General features: G+C 44.5%; 1 protein-coding gene across 1 annotated transcript in view; it reads right to left on the bottom strand.

The window, feature by feature from the left end:
• Positions 1-17,967, bottom strand: part of DSCAM (DS cell adhesion molecule) — a 695,428-nt gene that overhangs the window by 119,375 nt on the left and 558,086 nt on the right. The window contains exon 16 of the mRNA XM_040249128.1: positions 16,741-16,811. Coding sequence (XP_040105062.1) covers positions 16,741-16,811 — 71 coding nt within the window. The remainder of the gene's footprint in view (positions 1-16,740; positions 16,812-17,967) is intronic.

Here is a 17,967-nt window from a genome sequence, read left to right as displayed (position 1 = left end):
CTTTCCTGTTTTGCATTGATGAACCACAGCTTTTCATCTTGCTCTTCGCTTTGCTAAAAATCACATCTAAAGATTTCCAATTTTGAGACTTCCATTACCTGGAATTTGTTTACCTCAATTGCTTAACCAATTAACCAGTTAACAATTTAACCAATTAATAAAATTCATTTCCCTCCAAAAGCCATGGATAAATCAAACATAAAACAAAGACATTCCTCCTATTTCACATAGTTTTTTCATGTTAAATACATCACTCAGCCAAATGTGAAGAATTTTTTTTTAATTTGTAAGTATTCTAATTTTTCAATGTGATGATTTAAGGCTCCCTAAGATGCCGAGTCTGGATCCCAGGATAGGCGCTGTGGAGTCTGATCAGGTAGAAGGTAAATACCCACAAGAGAGTGTTTACACAGAACACCCAGTTTTGCCGAATCTTCTACAAGCAGAGGGCCCTGCTGGCTGACATTTCCCTTCTTGGATTTAGGGCGATTAATCACACCTGTGATCTGGATGCACAGATAGGTGGAGATATCTTCCTTTTTTCTCTCTCCATGGGTGAAAACACAGTCTAACTAGCTTCAGTATATGATAGGCAACACAGAGGTCTTTGTTCTGTTGAGTTTAAATATTTTGTACAGAATAAATATAACATTCTTTACATTCTTCATAGAAATACATTTTAATCCTGCTAATTCGGCAGCAGTAGGAAGGTTGCTGCTGCTGCTGCTGCTACTGCTAAGTCGCTTCAGTCGTGTCCAACTCTGTGCGACCCCATAGATGGCAGCCCACCAGGCTCCCCATCCCTGGGATTCTCCAGGCAAGAACACTGGAGTGGGTTGCCATTTCCTTCTCCAATGCATGAAGGTGAAAAGAGAAAGTGAAATGCCTCAGTCGTGTCTGACTCTTAGCGACCCCATGGACTGCAGCCTACCAGGCTCCTCCATCCATGGGATTTTCCAGGCAAGAGTACTGGAGTGGGGTGCCATTGCCTTCTCCGAGTAGGAAGGTTATTTTTGCTTATTAGGTTCTTCTGAAAAATATTTTGTAGAAAATATTTTTTATAATACTAAAAGTATATCGCCAACCTTCCTATGTAATTGCTATTCAAATTTTGATAACATTCCTATCTCTCTAAGTAAAGTTGAAATTTATTTTTGTTTCCCACATGGTCATCTTCATACTCTGCAGAGTTTGGTGTCTGATTTTTTCATTTAATAGGCTACTATGATCATATTTCATTTTCATGGTCTTTAAAAATCATATGCCATGTTTTATCGAACCATTTTTTCCATCGCGGGGGATATTGTTTTTTGTAACTTATTTCCTACCACAAATTAACCTTTGTGATACAGTGCATCTGTTTAAGTTTGTTTATTGGACTGAAGTCCCAGAAGTGGATGGGTGTCTTATTTCAAGGAGTGTGTTTCAACTGACTGTTAATGAGATACCATTATTTGTTGTTATTTTTTCAGATGTGGTAACTAACTTAAGGGACTGTGTTTATCACAAATAACCAGGGAGAGAATTCTCCTCCAGGTTTCTGAATATTCTGATTTTGAAGAGATATATGTTGAACAGGTACAGTTGAGTTATTTGAGGGTATACATTTGAAGGTATGTATTTGAAGTGAGCTGACGTGTTTTCTTTCAGGGCTTTAATACAACCTCTAGTTATCATGCAGAAGGAACTGTCACACCTGAGAAAGAAGTGATGGATTTTTCTTACAAATGAATCATACACTTCTGATTCTACAGCTTGCAGGCCTCCAGAGGCTCTGAAAACCATCTAGGAAGGTTGTGTGGGGGGATGGGGAGTGACTACTAACAGGTATGGGTTTTGTTGTGGGGATGAAATTTTAATAAATTTAGGTTCTGGTAATGGCTGTGCACCTCTGTAAGCATACTAAAAAAAACCATGGAATTGTAACCTTAAAACAGTGACTGTGATGGTGTGCTAACTTCATCCCAATAAAGCAATTTTAATAAAAGCTAGTGTGCTAAAATTGTCTCTAGGTTATTTCTCTTTCTAATTCAATTACAACAATAGCTTCCTCTCACCGTGATCACAGTAACCACCCCAGTCAAGAATCACCACCTGGACCACTGAATCGTCATCATCACCATCACTGCTATCAGCGTGAACACCACTACTTCTAACCACCTCTGTTACTCCATGCTCCAAAATCACCACTCATCACCAGCATCTCCACCTCCATCACCAGCACGATCACCACCTTCACCACTGCCACCACGTCCATCACAAGCATCAAGACCGTCACTACCAACATTGCTACCCTGGGTACCACCATCACCACCACCACCTCCACCACCATTACCCAGTGCTGCCTCCATCTCTCCCACATTTACAACCATTCTTATCACCACCTCCACCATAAATCACTGCTGCACCTCCAACACTTCCATTGCCATTACCACTGACATCTACATCACCATCAGCATCATTATGACCACCATCGCCTCTGTCACTGACTCAGAGCCAACATCACTGCCGCTAGTTACCTCTATCCTTCCACCATCTCCTCCATTCCATCATCTCTGTCATCTTCACGTATTGAGACTGTGATTTTCCCAATCAGTGTAATAAGTGACATTATCTATCTATCTATCTATCACTGCTTATTGTCACAACAACCCCAAGAAGTATCATTCTCCTTCTTACAGAGGAAGAAACTAAAGGTCAAAGAGGTTAAAAACATATTCCTCAAGGTAAATGCAGAGTTGGAATTCTAACCCAGGTTTTCCCAAGAGTTGTCTTGAATTTCCACCACTCAGCCCCGATAAATTCTCTCCTTTTTGCAAAGCTTGATAATTGGGTTTATAAAGTTGCATGAAACAAAAAAAAAAATTAATCAAAGAAAAATTTAACAAATCACACAAAGAGAAAGTATTATGTTTTCATGTGCAAAAATAAGCGAAAATTATAACTACTGCAGACAAAGTTTAAGTTCTATTATTAATTTGTAGGCTAACTAGTCACATTTACACTTAGGGATGTGTTAACCTTAAGAAATCCTTGAGGGTTTATATTCATATTGAGAAACACCAGATGTCTTTTAAAAGTCCATAAATGCAGGAATTTTATACACTATAATTGTACATTTTAGGGGTTCTGATGCAAGTTCCAAAGTGTTTTGAAAGTGAATCTCTGAGCTGTATGGGCAACAAGCCATGGTGGGGTGAGGCTATGGGGTGTCAACCCAAAGAGGAACTTTAATCATTTGTCTGGTGGTAGGTTTCATATCTGGAGAAGGAAATGGCACCCCACTCCAGTACTCTTGTCTGGAAAATCCCATGGATGGAGGAGCCTGGTAGGCTACAGTCCATGGGATCTCGAGGAGTCAGACATGAGTGAGCAATTTCACTTTCATGCATTGGAGAAGGAAATGGCAACCCACTCCAGTGTTCTTGCCTGGAGAATCCTAGGGATGGGGAAGCCTGGTGGGCTGCTGTCTATGGGGTCGCACAGAGTCAGACATGACTGAAGTGACTTAGCAGCAGCAGCAGCAGCAGTAGGTTTCATATCATCCTAAGACAAGTTGGGTCATAATGTAATATCCCTTACTTTAAAAACTATAAAACCAATACAGAATTGTAAAGTAAAATAAAAAATAAATTAATTAAAAAAATAAAAATAAAAACTATTTTGGATGATACTGAAACATGACTTCCTGGAGCATGTGTCTACTTGAAATAAAGTGAGATGGTTGGCTGGCATGTAAAGAGAAGGCATTCAAATGGGAAGACACTTTTTAGGATACCCTTCTAGGGCTGTTAAATAGCCTCAAAGAGCAATTGAGTAAATGGCTCAAAAATAATTGTTTGTGGAATAGGAAGACAGTAGGGCTTCCCTCGGAGAAGGCAATGGCACCCCACTCCAGTACTCTTGCCTGGAAAATCCCATGGATGGAGGAGCCTGGTGTGCTGCACTCCATGGGATCGCTGAGAGTTGGACACGACTCAGTGACTTCACTTTCACTTTTCACTTTCCTGCATTGGAGAAGGAAATGGCAACCCACTCCAGTGTTCTTGCCTGGAGAATCCCAGGGACGGTGAGCCTGATGGGCTGCCGTCTATGGGGCCGCACAGAGTTGGACATGACTGAAGTGACTTAGCAGCATCAGCAGCAGGGCTTCCCTGGTAGACCAGATGGTAAAGAATCAGCCTGCAATGTGGGAGATCTGGCTTCCATACCTAGGTTGGGAAGATCCCTTGGAGGAAGGCATGGCAACCCAGTCCAATACTCTTGCCTGGAGAATCCCATGGACAGAGGAGCCTGGTGGGCTACAGTCCATGGAGTCACAAAAGAGTCAGATACTACTGAGCGACTAAGCACAGCACAGGAAGAAACATGGAAGAAAGAATCAGGTAGGAGTCCTGAAACACATTTGAATCTGGGTTGCAAGATATTGGAGAAGACAGATTTCTAAGAAGCCACTTTGATCATGCCCTTATTCTCCCTCAATCTCAGCAGTGCCTGCTGTTAAGTTCTGAGCCCCATGGCAGTGTTTCCAGACTGACATCCCCTGAATGTCCATTCCCCTCAGATCCTCAAGTGCTTGAGTAAGCATGGGGATCCCAGCTCTCTTACACTTTCCCGTCTCATGAAAGTCCCCATCAGAGAACGCATTTCTTCCTTTTTTCTACTGTCAAAACTTGACTCATCCCATGGCCAGCTCAACTTCTAACTCCTTGGGGAGCCTCCTGTGACTGCCTCCACCCCAGGAGTCCTCTCCATTCTCTGTCCTCCACTGGTACTCTCCCACCCACCATCAACATTGCATAAAGTGGCTCTAGTGGTAAAGAGTCCTCTTGCAATGCGGGAGACCCAGGTTTGATTCCTGGGTTGGGAAGATCTCTTGGAGAAGAAAATGGCAAACAACTCTACTATTCTAGCCTGGAGAATCGCATGGACAGAGGAGCCTGGTGGGCTACATTCCTTGGGGTCACAAAGAATTGGACACAACTAAGCAACTGTCACTTTTCACTTCATCCACCATCAACTCGTAACCATGATGGTGTGATCATTCACCTAGAGCCAGACATCTTGGAGTGAGAAGTCAAGTGGGCCTTAGGAAAAATCACTATGAACAAAGCTAGATGAAATTCCAGCTAAGCTACTTCAAATCCTAAAAGATGATGCTTTTAAAGTACTGCACTCAATATGCTAGAAAATTTAGAAAACTCAGTGGTGGCCACAGGACTGGAAAACGTCAGTTTTCATTCCAATCCCAAAGAAGGGCAATGCCAAAGAATATTCAAACAACTGCACAATTGCATTCATTTCATATGCTCTCAAAGTAATTCTCAAAATTATCCAAGCTAGGCTTCAACAGTATGTGAACTGAGAAATTCCAAATATTCAAGTTGGATTTAGAAAAGGCAGAGGAACCAAAGATCAAATTGCCAACATCCATTGGATGGTAGAAAAAGCAAGAGAATTCCAGAAAAACATCTTCTGCTTCACTGACTATGCTAAAGCCTTTGACTGTGTATATCACAACAAGCTGTGGAAAATTCTTATGAGATGGGAATATAACACATCTTACCTGCCTCCTGTGAAACCTGCATGCAGGTCAAGAAGCAACAGTTAGGACCAGGCATGGAGCAATAGACTGGTTGCAAATTGGGAAAGGAGTATGTCAAGGGTGTATATTGCCACCCTCCTTATTTAACTTGTAAGCAGAGTTCAGTTCAGTTCAGTCACTCATTCATGGCCAACTTTTTGTGACTCCATGGACTGCAGCATACCACACCTCCCTGCCCATCACCAACTCCTGGAGTTTGCTCAGACTCATGTCCGTCGAGTTGGTGATGCCATCTAACCATCTCAACCTTGTTGTCCCTTTCTCCTCCTGCCTTAAATTATTCCCAGCATCACGGTCTTTTCCAATGAGTCAGCTCTTCACCAATACTTTGGTGGCCAAAGTATTGGCGCTTCAGTATCAGTATTTCCAATGAATTATCAGTACTGATTTCCTTAAGGATGGACTGGTTGGATCTCCTTGCAGTCCAAGGGACTCTCAAGAGTCTTTTTCAACAAAAGCATCAATTCATCAGCACTCAGGTTTCTTTATGGTCCAACTCTCATATCCATACATGACTACTGGAAAAACCATAGCTTTGACTAGATGGATATGCAGAGTACATTATGTGAAATGCAGAGCTGGATGAAGCATAAGCTGGAATCAAGATTTCTGGGAGAAAAATCAATAATCAGTCTCAGATATGCAGATGACCCTACCCTTATGGCAGAAAGTGAAGAGAAACTAAAGAGCCTCTTGATGAATATGAAAGAGGAGAGTGAAAAAGCTGGCTTAAAACTCAGCATTCAAAAAACTAAGATCATGGCATCTGGTCCCATCACTTCATGGCAAACAGATGGAGAAACAATGGAAATAGTAATAGACTTTACTTTCTTGGGCTCCACAATCACTGTAGATGGTGACTGCAGCCATGAAATTAAAAGACGCTTACTCCTTGGAAGAAAAGTTATGACCAACCTAGAGAGCATATTCAAAAGCAGAGACATTACTTTGCTGACTAAGGTCCGTCTAGTCAAGGTTATGGTTTTTCCAGTAGTCATGTATGGATGTGAGAGTTGGACTGTGAAGAAGGCTGAGCCCTGAAGAATTGATGCTTTTGAACTGTGGTGTTGGAGAAGACTCTTGAGAGTCCCTTGGACTGCAAGGAGATCCAGCCAGTCCATTCTGAAGGAGATCAACCCTGGGATTTCTTTGGAAGGAATGATGCTAAAGCTGAAACTCCAGTACTTTGGCCACCTCATGCGAAGAGTTGACTCATTGGAAAAGACTTTGATGCTGGGAGGGATTGGGGGCAGGAGAAGAAAGGGATGACAGAGGATGAGATGGCTGGATGGCATCACGACTCGATGGACGTGAATCTGAGTGAACTCTGGGAGTTGGTGATGGACAGGGAGGCTTGGCGTGCTGCGATTCATGGGGTCACAAACAGTGGGACACGACTGAGCGACTGAACTGAACTGATGTCATTTCCTAGGCCCTATCAGGAAAGAAAATAGACTCTGAAGAGCTAATTTATCTGGAAAATGTCATCAATTTTTGTTTCCTGCTTAAAATAAGGATTCCAGAAGTGCTATTCACTTGTCAGCCAGGTAGTGGTTTATACAAGTTTGTAATAAGGATCCTTGAAGACAGGCCAATGGATTTATAGCAAACCTCTCCTGGCAACCAGCCCTCTCAATAGAAGACTTTAGAAAATAAGTGATTGGAATAAACAAACAAACAGCCTAAAGCGAAGGAGGGCTCCCTTCACCCCATAATCAAGAATCCAGGAATCTGAGGGTCTCTGCAGGCAGGAAGATGCTGCTGTTTACAGATGGCTTTGACGTCTGAGTGTTCTGGCTTTATGTTGTCTCAAATCCCTTCGAATGCACTGCAATTCCAAAAGAAGGCTTTACTTCTACACTGCTGTTTCTCTTGTGAGAACTCATTATTTTTCTGTGTTGAATTTTCCTCTTCCTTTCCTTCACCTTTGCATCAGGAACGATCCAGACCTCTTTTCATTGTCTCATTTATCTGCCTTCTGTGGCACTCTCTCTCCCCTTCCAGCCTTGACAGTTTGTTTTTTTCCTCCTGTGGTCTCCCTAAACAGCCTTCTTTCATCTTTCCAGAAGCCCTTTCTCCAGTCTCCAAATCCCTCCCAACCCCCACTTCCTTTAAGAAACTGTCTCTTTTGATCTCCATGACAACAGGAGCCCTGTGTCAATTTATTCCTGTGGTTCGCAAGTGCCTGTATTTTACGTGTCCACCGGAATCAGCCTGCAAACTGCCTGTGGCAGAGTTTCCGCTCCTTACAGAGACGAGAAAATCAGATGAGCAAACGCTCACAGCACCACCAGCATGGATGTGATGGATTAGAAGTGGCATCTCAGGTTCAGAAAACCACTGGCCAGGTCCTGTTTCCAGCATGCTCCCCTCCACCTGCTCAGTGCTGGTGGGTGAGTGGACCGTCCTGGATGTCAAGATCCAGCTTCTGGCTGGGGAGCCCGAGGCCTCCACTGCAGAATCCCACACTTGGAACACTACATCAAGCCAGCATGTTGAGTGACTCAGTTGAATCATGATTGCACACATTTCCTTCAGCTTCCTGCAGATTCACTTAAAATGTCACCTGTCCTTATTTCCCTTTTGTTACAGAGGTGGAGACAGTCTTTCCTCTCCGTGTGCTTCCTCCAGTCCCTCTCATTGCTCCTCAATATAAACAGCATAAATTCCTTAACTTGCTCAGTGAATGGATGCATTAAATGTAACCACCAGGAGCTGGCGTCTCTTCTGTACAAGGCACCATGGGTAGGAGAGACGTACAGTGAGTTGTGATTAAAAGGGAGTGTGACTCTGGCAGCACTGATGGTTGGCACAGGGGGCTGTTGGCACAGAAGGGAAAAGTGAGAGGTGCCTTTTCCCAATGGGAGCAGGGGGATTCCCAAGAAGCGGGCAGTGGACCCAGCTGTGCCTGGTGAGGGTACAAGAAATGACCCAGGGATGGAGGGTGGGGAACTTTAGGGAGGGGTCTGCAGGAATTTTGGGGGAGTTTGGGGGGAATGGTAAGAATGTGGGGGAGCTAGGGAAAAGCTGGGACCCCACCCAGACCTGCTGATGTCAGAAACACATACTGCAAGGAGGTGGCTACTGGTCTGTGTGTTAACAAGCCCTCCCCAGGGTTCTGAGCATGCTCAAATCTGAGAACCGCTGTTGTCATCACTGAAAAATCATGAAACGGTTTAGGACTGGCCTTGTTTTGAAAGGACGGTTTAGTTAAAAACCAACAGCTGTGCATTCCCCAGTTTTTCAGATCCCCAAGAACCCTCTTTTTGGTCTCTGGAGAACAGAAGGGAATGAATGGAATTAGGATGTAAGCCTTTTGTGGTCTTAGGGGTCAGAAGGGACTGCTTCACAGGGTGGGCAGGATGGAGGGGGAATAGATGCTTCATCAGTCAGAGCCCTGCTGGGGCTCAGCTGGCCCCATCGACTGAGAGGGCATTCATTGTCTTCTACAAGGGATGCGTGTGGCCAGGCAGCTCCCCTTCAGTGTTACTGCTCATTGAGGAACAGGTAAAGAACAAGGGGCCACGTGGTGTGAAATAAAAACTGGATCTGTGATCTGACAATGAGACACCGTTTGCACAGCAAGGAGATCAAACCAGTCAATCCTAAAGGAAATCAACCCTGAATATTCATTAGAAGGACTGATGCTGAAGCTAAGCTACAATACTTTGGCCATCTGATGTGAAAAACTGACTCATTGGAAAAGACCCTGAATCCAGGAAAGATAGAAGGCAGGAGGAGAGGGGGACGACAGAGAATGAGATGGTTGGATGGCATCACCGACTCAATGGACATGAGTTTGAGCAAATTCCAGGAGATGGTGGAGTACAGGGAAGCCTGGGGTGCTGCAGTCCATGGGGATGCAAAGAGTCAGACACAACTTAGCAAACAGCAATTGAACAACAAAAACAACAGACAAAGGAGCTCAAGAAGTAACCATGAATGACAAAGTGTTTGAACTGTGTACCATCTGGAGAGGCCAAGAACTTGGCCTTGGAGCTGATGGTCACTGTAGGCTGGTCAGACTTGGCAGCCAAGGAGGAGATGGCAATCAAGGGTGTGCTTGGAACACAAATGCAGAATTTTAGAAACAGGTTTGGAGAATGTTGTGGGATGAACTTGAGGTTAACCACTGCACACCAGGACCTATTTATTCTATTTCTCAACTTAAGGGTGGCTCTCACCTCATTCATTTGCTCACACATTCATTCAGTCATCCCACCAACAAACAACTGTTGAGTAGCTGCTCTTGCTGCTGCTGCTGCTGCTAAGTCACTTCAGTCGTGTCCGACTCTGTGCGACCCCATGGACTGCAGCCCACCAAGCTCCTCTGTCCATGGGATTTTCCAGGCAAGAGTACTGGAGTGGGGTGCCATTGTCTTCTCTGGCTACTTTTGCTAGACCCCTCCTTCTTTTGAATTCTGCTGTCCTTTGCAAATCTCACTCTCTGGGAACAACATAGAGTATTTCTGGTGGTTTAAGTTTATCCGGTGGTTTCTGCTGATGGTCTAACAGAGGAATTCACAGCACATGTGCAGACCAGGATCAGTTTGTATCTACCAGCTCTGAGGTCTCCACGAATAACCTCCACCTAACATCAGGGTCTCTAGATGCCCTGTATCCTTCCTAAGGGTCTATGTCCAATTCAGGCAGCTGCTGAGGAGGGGGCAGTGGCCTCTGAAGCTCAGCAAAGCTAGAGAAGACTTCTGAGACATGAACTATGCCAGAAGGGTGATGGCTAAGTGTCCCAGAGCCTGGTAGTGGAGTCAGTCAGAGAGAACTGGCAGGGACAGGGGAGATGCCTTGAGTTCAGACCAGGGAGAGAGTGAGCAGGGCAATGTGGAAGTTTCTGTGGGGAAATGAAGGGCATAGCCAAAGCCCAGCCAGGAAAGAATTCACTTAGTGACTGACTTAGACAGTGTATTTAAAAGCAGAGACATCACATTGCCAATGAAGGTTCATACAGTCAAAGCTATGGTTTCTCCAGTAGTAATGTATGGCTGTGAGAGCTGGACCATAAAGAAAGCTGAGGACTAAAGAAGTGATACTTTCAAACTGTGGTGCTGGAGAAGACTCTTGAGAGTCCCTTGGACTGCAAGGAGATAGAACCAGTCAATCCTAACCCTGAATATTCATTGGAAGGACTGATGCTGCAGCTGAAACTCCAAAACTTTGGCCACTTGATGGTGAAGAGCTGACTCATTGGAAAAGACCCTGATGCTGGGGAAGATTGAGGGCAGGAGGAGAAGAGGGTGACAGAGGGTGAGATGGTTGGATGGCATCAGTGACTCAATGGACATGACTTTGAGCAAACTCTGGGAGATAGTGAAAGACAGGGAAGCCTGGCATGCTGTAGTCCATGGGGTTGCAAAGAGTTGGACATGACTGAGTGATTGAACAACAACCAAAAAAAATTGTTATTAGAAAGGACTGTGCTGTCCAGAGCATCAGAGGCGCCAGCGTCCAGGGCAGAGCAAAAATCAGGGTTGTTATTCAAAGGACCAGCTTGCATATCCTAAAATGCTCTTCTGACCTTCATCCTTCATGGCTGTCAAGGCAGCACAGAGTGATGATTACAGATAAGGCTACAATGTGCTGTTGTCTATCTGTCTATGACATAATGAAAAGGAGACACAGATTGGAAGGGTTCAAGCTTCAGCAATGACAAATCAAGTTACTTGTTCAAGATCATTTCTACTAAATGTGGAGATGGGAATAATATCTAATTATTCTGAAGTCTAATCCAGTACTTTTCATGCTGTATCAGAATATTCTTCTTATCTGTAATTTACCTGCCATAGATACATTTAACCTAATGCCAATTATATTTTATATGTAATGTAATAAAATCCTGTCCAGTTATATTTTTACATATGCTCTTTATTTTCACATGCATGCAAGTTGCTTCAGTCATGTCCAACTCTTCGTGATTCATAGACTGTAGCCTGCCAGGCTCCTCTGTCCACAGGATTCTGCAGGTAGGAATACTGGAATGGGTTGCTGTTTCCTCCTCCAAGGGATCTTCTCAACCCAGGAATCAAACCCACATTTCCTGTGTCTCCTGCATTGGCAAGCGGGTTCTTTACCAGTAGCGGCACCTGGGAAGCCTTATTTTCACTGCAAATATTAAATATTCACACATTTATGACACCAAGGTTTTGTTGGTAACATGCCTAGGGTACTCAACAGACAATCAAATAAATTTGAATATTATCCTGTCATAAGCAATTTTTACCTTAATGTCCAAACTTTGGAAGCCAATCCACTTGTAAAATGTGATGTTGATATAAATAAAGACCTATGACTGGTCACCAGTCAATATCCAAAATTCTCTTTTGATTCCAACCTCGATGTTCCTATGTACTATTCTTAATAGCATTTCTGATTATACATTCCAACAATCAATGCACAAATATCACCCTTACCTCCAAGTTTATTGTGACCTAACAGTCAGTAACTTGTTTATGAGCTAACTGTTCTGAAACAGAACAAGAAAAGTGTCTGTCCTTAGGTCTCTTGTACTACGCCAGGTTCATCCAGGCTCCAAGTGAAACCTTCAAAAGACACCATCTGAAAGGACTGCCAGCTGATGAATGGAGTTGGCCCTGATCTGAGCCCTTGATTCAAGTTCAGCTGAAGTCCTGTCAGAGCAAATGAGCCGAGAGGGCTGGCCTTTTCACTGGGATTGGACAGAGACAAGCCTCCTGGGCTGTGAATCAGCCAACCTGTCTTCCCAGCATGCCCAGGTGTGGGCTGGTGTCCCACACTCTTGGCGGCTCAGCTGCCTTTGTGAAGCTGGCCAGCATCTGCTCACTGCCCTTTAAGGCTGGGCACTAAGAGGATTGCCTGCTTAGGCTGGGAGGCCAGCCAGGACCCTTGGGGCAGGCAGGTTGGCAGCTCTGTTTTGGGGTAGAGAATTGGAGTTCTAGGAAAAGACCAATCACATGGCTAAACCAAGAAGGCTGATCCAGTGGGGAGGTGGGTAGAGGGACAGAGTATACCCCAAATAAAGCAAATAAGCAATGAGTGGTTTTGTGAAGGGCATTTGTATATTTTATACAGGTGCCAAAAAGTAAGATGTTAACTTAGTCATGTGGCCTTTTTAGGGCATCCAGAATTTTCCAAAGGAAAGGGACCCCCTCCTGACATGCATATTTTAACGTGAAGGTGAAAAATGAGAAGTCCATGCGCTTACTTAACAAATATTTACTGTGCTGCTACTGGAAACATAAAGAACAACAAAACATGCCCTCTCCTCTCAGAGAGGTAAGGGGATTGTAAGAGGTTGGGAGAACAGCCCTATGTTATGCGGATGATCAAGACATTTTGAAATCAGTTTGGATTTTTCTTCTCTCATTATAGGGGAAGAGGTTAAACTTATCAATATGAGAAGCGCTGACAATTCCTTAAATATTTGTCAGGCATGTTGGTCAAAAAGTGCTGAAAATCCAACTCTAGAACCAATTGATTACGTCATAAAAGAAATTCAAATTTTGTAATTTTTCACAGCTTAAGGAGAGAGTTAAAAATTAAAGCGAGGGCTTAAAAATTAAAGCAAGGGCTTAAAAATTAAGTAAAACTAATTCCAAGGCAGCTCTTGAATTTCCTCTGACTGTGGAAGCAAGGAGGTCAACTTAATGCCCAGTTATGTCAAGGTTAATTTTACAATTTGAAAAGAAAGGGGTAGTTGGTAAAAGTGGACAGGTTACTTTATTTCCTTTAACTTTAGTGGGGCTAGTTACATTTATAACATGAGGCTGGAAGGTGCTGAAAGGTTTGTTGAACCTTTCCATGCACGAGCACTATCTTGGCATTTCACATACATTAGCACATCTATTGCTTATAAGCCTAGCCGGCAGAGTCAGATAGCCAAGAGAGGCGGGGGGCCTCCACTGGACAGTCAGGAGCCCTCAAGATCTTGGGCAATTCCCTGCCATGTTGGGTATGTGCTCAGTCACTCAGTTGTATTTGACTCTTTGTGACCCCGTGGACTGTAGCTCACCAGGCTCCTCTGTCCATGGGATTCTCTAGGCAAGAATACTGGAGTGGGTTGCTATTTATTTCTCCAGGGGATCTTCCTGACCCAGGGATCGAACCGGCGTCTCTTGCGTCTCCTGCATTGGCAAGCAGATTCTTTACTGCTGCACTGGATGTAGAAGTCAAGTGGCATCTGCTGTTTATTATAGTGTTGCTATGAAGGTCATTGGCAATAAGGCAGTTTTGTTTTTAAATGAAAAACTAAGCCATTTTCCCCTGTAAGAGTTCATCTCTGAAATATATACTAGGTTGTAATGATGCCTTGATTTGTTGGAATTATGGAGATAAGGCACTCTATAGAGTTAAAAGTATTTTTCAGATTGTTGCTGTTGTTTGGTTGCTAAGTTGTATCCAACTCTTTGCAACCTCATGGACTGGAGCCTGGCGGGCTCCTCTGTCCATGGGATTTTCTTCATCTTCCATTACACAGGCAAGTTCTTGGGCATCTTCCTGTGTGCTTACCATTGACCTTCAAGAGGTTTAATGTCTAAACTGGCTATATTCCTCCCTAAAGCCTGGAGCTGTTCTTTCCTCTGAGCAACTAACACATCTTCAGTTAATACAATGTCTCTCTTTTTCTTTCCTTCCTTCTTTCTCCTCCTTTTCTGTTAGCCTCTTTTTTAAAGATTTTATTTTTTCTTTTTTGATATGGACCATTTTTAAAGTCTTTTTAAAACATCTTACAATATTGTTTCTGTTTTTTAAGCTTTGGTTTTTTGGCTGTGCAGCATATGGGATCTCAGCTCCCTGACCAGTGATCGAACCGGTACCCTCTGCATTGGAAGGTGAAGTCTTAAGCACAGGACTGCCAGGGGAAGTCCCTCCTACCAGCCTCTACACAAAATGTAAATCTGGAGCTTTGATACCATAAAATCAAGGCTTCTTTTATGCAACACATGGTCCTTTGGGTCACTTAGTATTGCCTACAGTTAGATTGAATTGGTGACACACTTGTATGACACAATCAGGCCAGTGTGAAATGACAGCTCGGCGGGCAGCCCCTCCTCCACTCTGGTTCAATCACCACATCTCTGTCTGCAGCCCGCCACCCTGGAATAAATCAAGGTTCCATGAATAGGACAGTGTAGCTGGTTCAGTCTAAGGCAGGCAAGGCCTCCTTTCAATAGCCCACAACTCGTTCATCCTTTTGACATTCAGAAGACATTTAACTGCAATCTACTGACTTTTCCTGCCGCTTCTCTATAGAGACAGAAGGGATACAATACCTTTTCAAGCCTCTGAAGTTTCTATTTTTAGTTATAAGAGCTCTGGGGACAGACACTTCTCTCCTGCAGGACAGAGAAAGCTCTAGGGCCCGCTGTAATAGCTGGTCTTTTCAGTGGCAAAATGCAAGAGAATGCGGAGGGCTGGTGAGGGAAAGTTCCTAGGCTTGAACGCAAGACAGAGTGAGTCAGCATTCGCTTTGCAGCAGGGCCGGGCTGTGTGGGGGGCTGTGGCCTGCTGAGTGCCTTTCATCACAAGGCGAGTGATGCTCACGGCTGGCGGCTGGCGGATGTCCTCACAAAGACCCTCGGCCCCCTCCCACCCGGCTCGGCCTGCCCTGTCTGAGCAGTTGAACAGACAGTGTGCTGCCCACAGGGATGACAGCTCAGTGGCCAAGCCTGTAAAAAGCCAACACAAAGGGGCTGGCCACACTGATGTGTGTTTACATCCAAGGTGGTGTCCATTCCAGCCATGAAATCCTTTATTACTAGTAGTATTATAGAGGCTAGTCATTTTATGAAACAGCTGATGCTAGAAGAAAAGGGAAAAAAAAACACAGCAAGAGGTACAATGGATGAGGGGGACGAGAGGTGTGTGGGTTAAAGACCTCACTGCAGCTCTTACCTTCTCTAAGGGAGAGCACAGGAAAGAGGGTGAGGAAAGCGGGAAGAAGCAAATGAGAGTTCAAAGCGCAATACCAGAATCCAGAAGTGGAAAAGGAAGTGCGGCTTTGCAGACTTTTTGACCCAGCCACGGCATTCTAGATAAAGTGGAATCGGAAGGAAGGTGGTCAGTTCCAAGGTCACATGGAGGGCGTGACTAATTAACAAGCTGATTCACCCAGCCCCTCAGTGACTGCAGGCTCCCAGGGGCAGCACTGCCCAGCATGCTAGTTTGTGATGAGTTCAGGCCAGAACATCGGTCAACGCTGCTTCCTTCAATGAGAGTTTGGCTGTGAAAACCATGTATGCCGGAGGAAGCAGCATGCCGAGTGGTGTGGTTGTTTGCACTGTGGCCCAGACTTTCCATCCCAGCAGCTGGCAAAGAGCTCACTGGCAGGCAGTTGATATCTGCTGGCCATGCCGGGGGACCACTGCCTCAGCCGGCAAGTGGCCCAGCGCTCCCCTCCCTGGGCATGCTCGAGGCCACTGCCAGCTAGGAGCATGACCAGGACCGCTCTCCTCTTTGCCACTTGGCAAACTGTCTACCACATAGCCCATGATTTGGCATTTAGGAAGAGGAATTAGGGTATGTTTCCACTGGGATGAAATTCATGAGTGTGGTCACGCCTATCTGTTTTCGATTTGCATGAAGACCAGCACTCAGGATCCAATCACAATTCAGAGACTGAAAACATGGTCCAACAACTACAATCTGTAGACACAGAATCTGCCATAAATCCAAAGACTGGATTTTAGTAAAAAAGGTATTTAATCTAACTTTGCAAAACAAAAGTTTCCTACATGTGAGTGAATCACTTGCTGTACACCGGAAATGAACACAACATTATAAATCAACTATGTGTGCGTGCTCATTGGGTCAGGCATGTCTGACTCTTTGTGACACCATGGACTGTAGCCCACCAGACTCCTCTATCCATGGGATTCTCCAGATAAGAATACTGGAGTGGGTTGCCATACCCTCCTCCAGGGGATCTTTCCAATCCAGCGATCGAACCCATGTCTTCTACATCGCAAGTGGATTCTTTATTGCCCAGCCACCAGGGAAGCCCAGGAAATCAACTATACTCCAATATAAAATAAAAGTTAAAAAAGTGTGCGTGCCTTGGTACCATAATACTTAATGTGAGTGAAGGCTGCCCCCGCCACCCCCACAGAGAAAGTGCCAGGAGGATGTGTGCTTGCTGGGTTTACCTTCCAGGTGACCCTGATGCTCTGGGAAGAGATGGGCTCCAGGTGGACTTCCTGAGGTGGGCCGTCAGGAGCTGGAAAGACCAAAACCCACAGGTCAGTTAGAGATGGGTTCCAGCGTGGACTGAAACCCACATAACAGGACTCAGGGCCAGAAGAAGCACCAGAGCAGCTTTCGTGGGAAAATCAATTTTGCAGAATCACTGTTCACAACAGTCACCTGGTGCCAACTCGCTTCTAGAAAGAGTGAACTTTGACACAAATCTTTGTATTCTTCCTCACCTTGTCTTTGACAACTTGATGAATAAACCATAAGCTAATACACTAGTAAAACAGAAAGTGGTGAAATATTTCTTTGATCAAAGTCTATAGTGGCTACGAAGATCCCTCTGGTTCTTTTGGAGATGCTGTTTAGTGATGTGTACTGGAGCACCTCAGGAGCCTCAAACTACTTGAGGAGGGAAAAAAAGGATTCTTCTGCCTCTGATTCTCCTTGACGGTTTTAATTCTCCACTCTTTCCAAGAGAAAACTTACTAACCTGGGGCAGTAGCCACAGAGGGCAGATTGGAGTGGAAGAGAAAAAAAAACATGCAATTCACACCAACCTATATCCAGTGGTGATAGGGGTGCCAATCGCCTGCCATGCACAGTCTATCACTCTGTACTAGGAATCTACCCTGTATTACATACACAGTGTAAAGCTTAGAGGAGATGGCCTTGTCAGCAGGAGTTTGCAGTCTGATCAGAAAAATGGGCTGAGCACACGGAAGCTGAGGTTATAACACAGCACACACTCAAGTGTCTTCAGAGAAGTGGAAGCAAAAGGGAACCCAGGGGTCAGCAGGGAGAGACCCCACTGGGTGACCACATATTGTTGGGAAGATAGCTTTACAACCACTGCTGAGCTGTGAACGGGCCATTTCTGTGGATGTGGAGATGCCAGTTTGCAGAAAAGTGAGGAGCACTGGGAGATGAGACATCAAAAATAGGGAACAGAAACAAGACTGAAGGTTTGGAGAGAAGAGGAAGGGGAAAGAATAAGGTCATTTTAGCGGAAACATGTTTTCCATTTAACCGAGAAAGAAGTTTTGAGTGATGCCACAGTGCAGCTGCTAAGTTGATGAGCGCTTGAATCTTTCTGCCTGAGTTCAGATTCTGGCTCCCTTGCTTAGTAACTTGGAGGTGTTTTGCAGGTGACAATTTTGCTGCACCTTTGCAGGTGACAGTTT

This window comes from Oryx dammah, unplaced genomic scaffold (genome assembly GCF_014754425.2).
Source record: "Oryx dammah isolate SB20612 unplaced genomic scaffold, SCBI_Odam_1.1 HiC_scaffold_2, whole genome shotgun sequence".
Taxonomy (NCBI): Eukaryota; Metazoa; Chordata; class Mammalia; order Artiodactyla; family Bovidae; genus Oryx; species Oryx dammah.
Note: the sequence above shows the minus strand (reverse complement) of the source record. Positions and strands in the feature narration are given on the sequence as shown.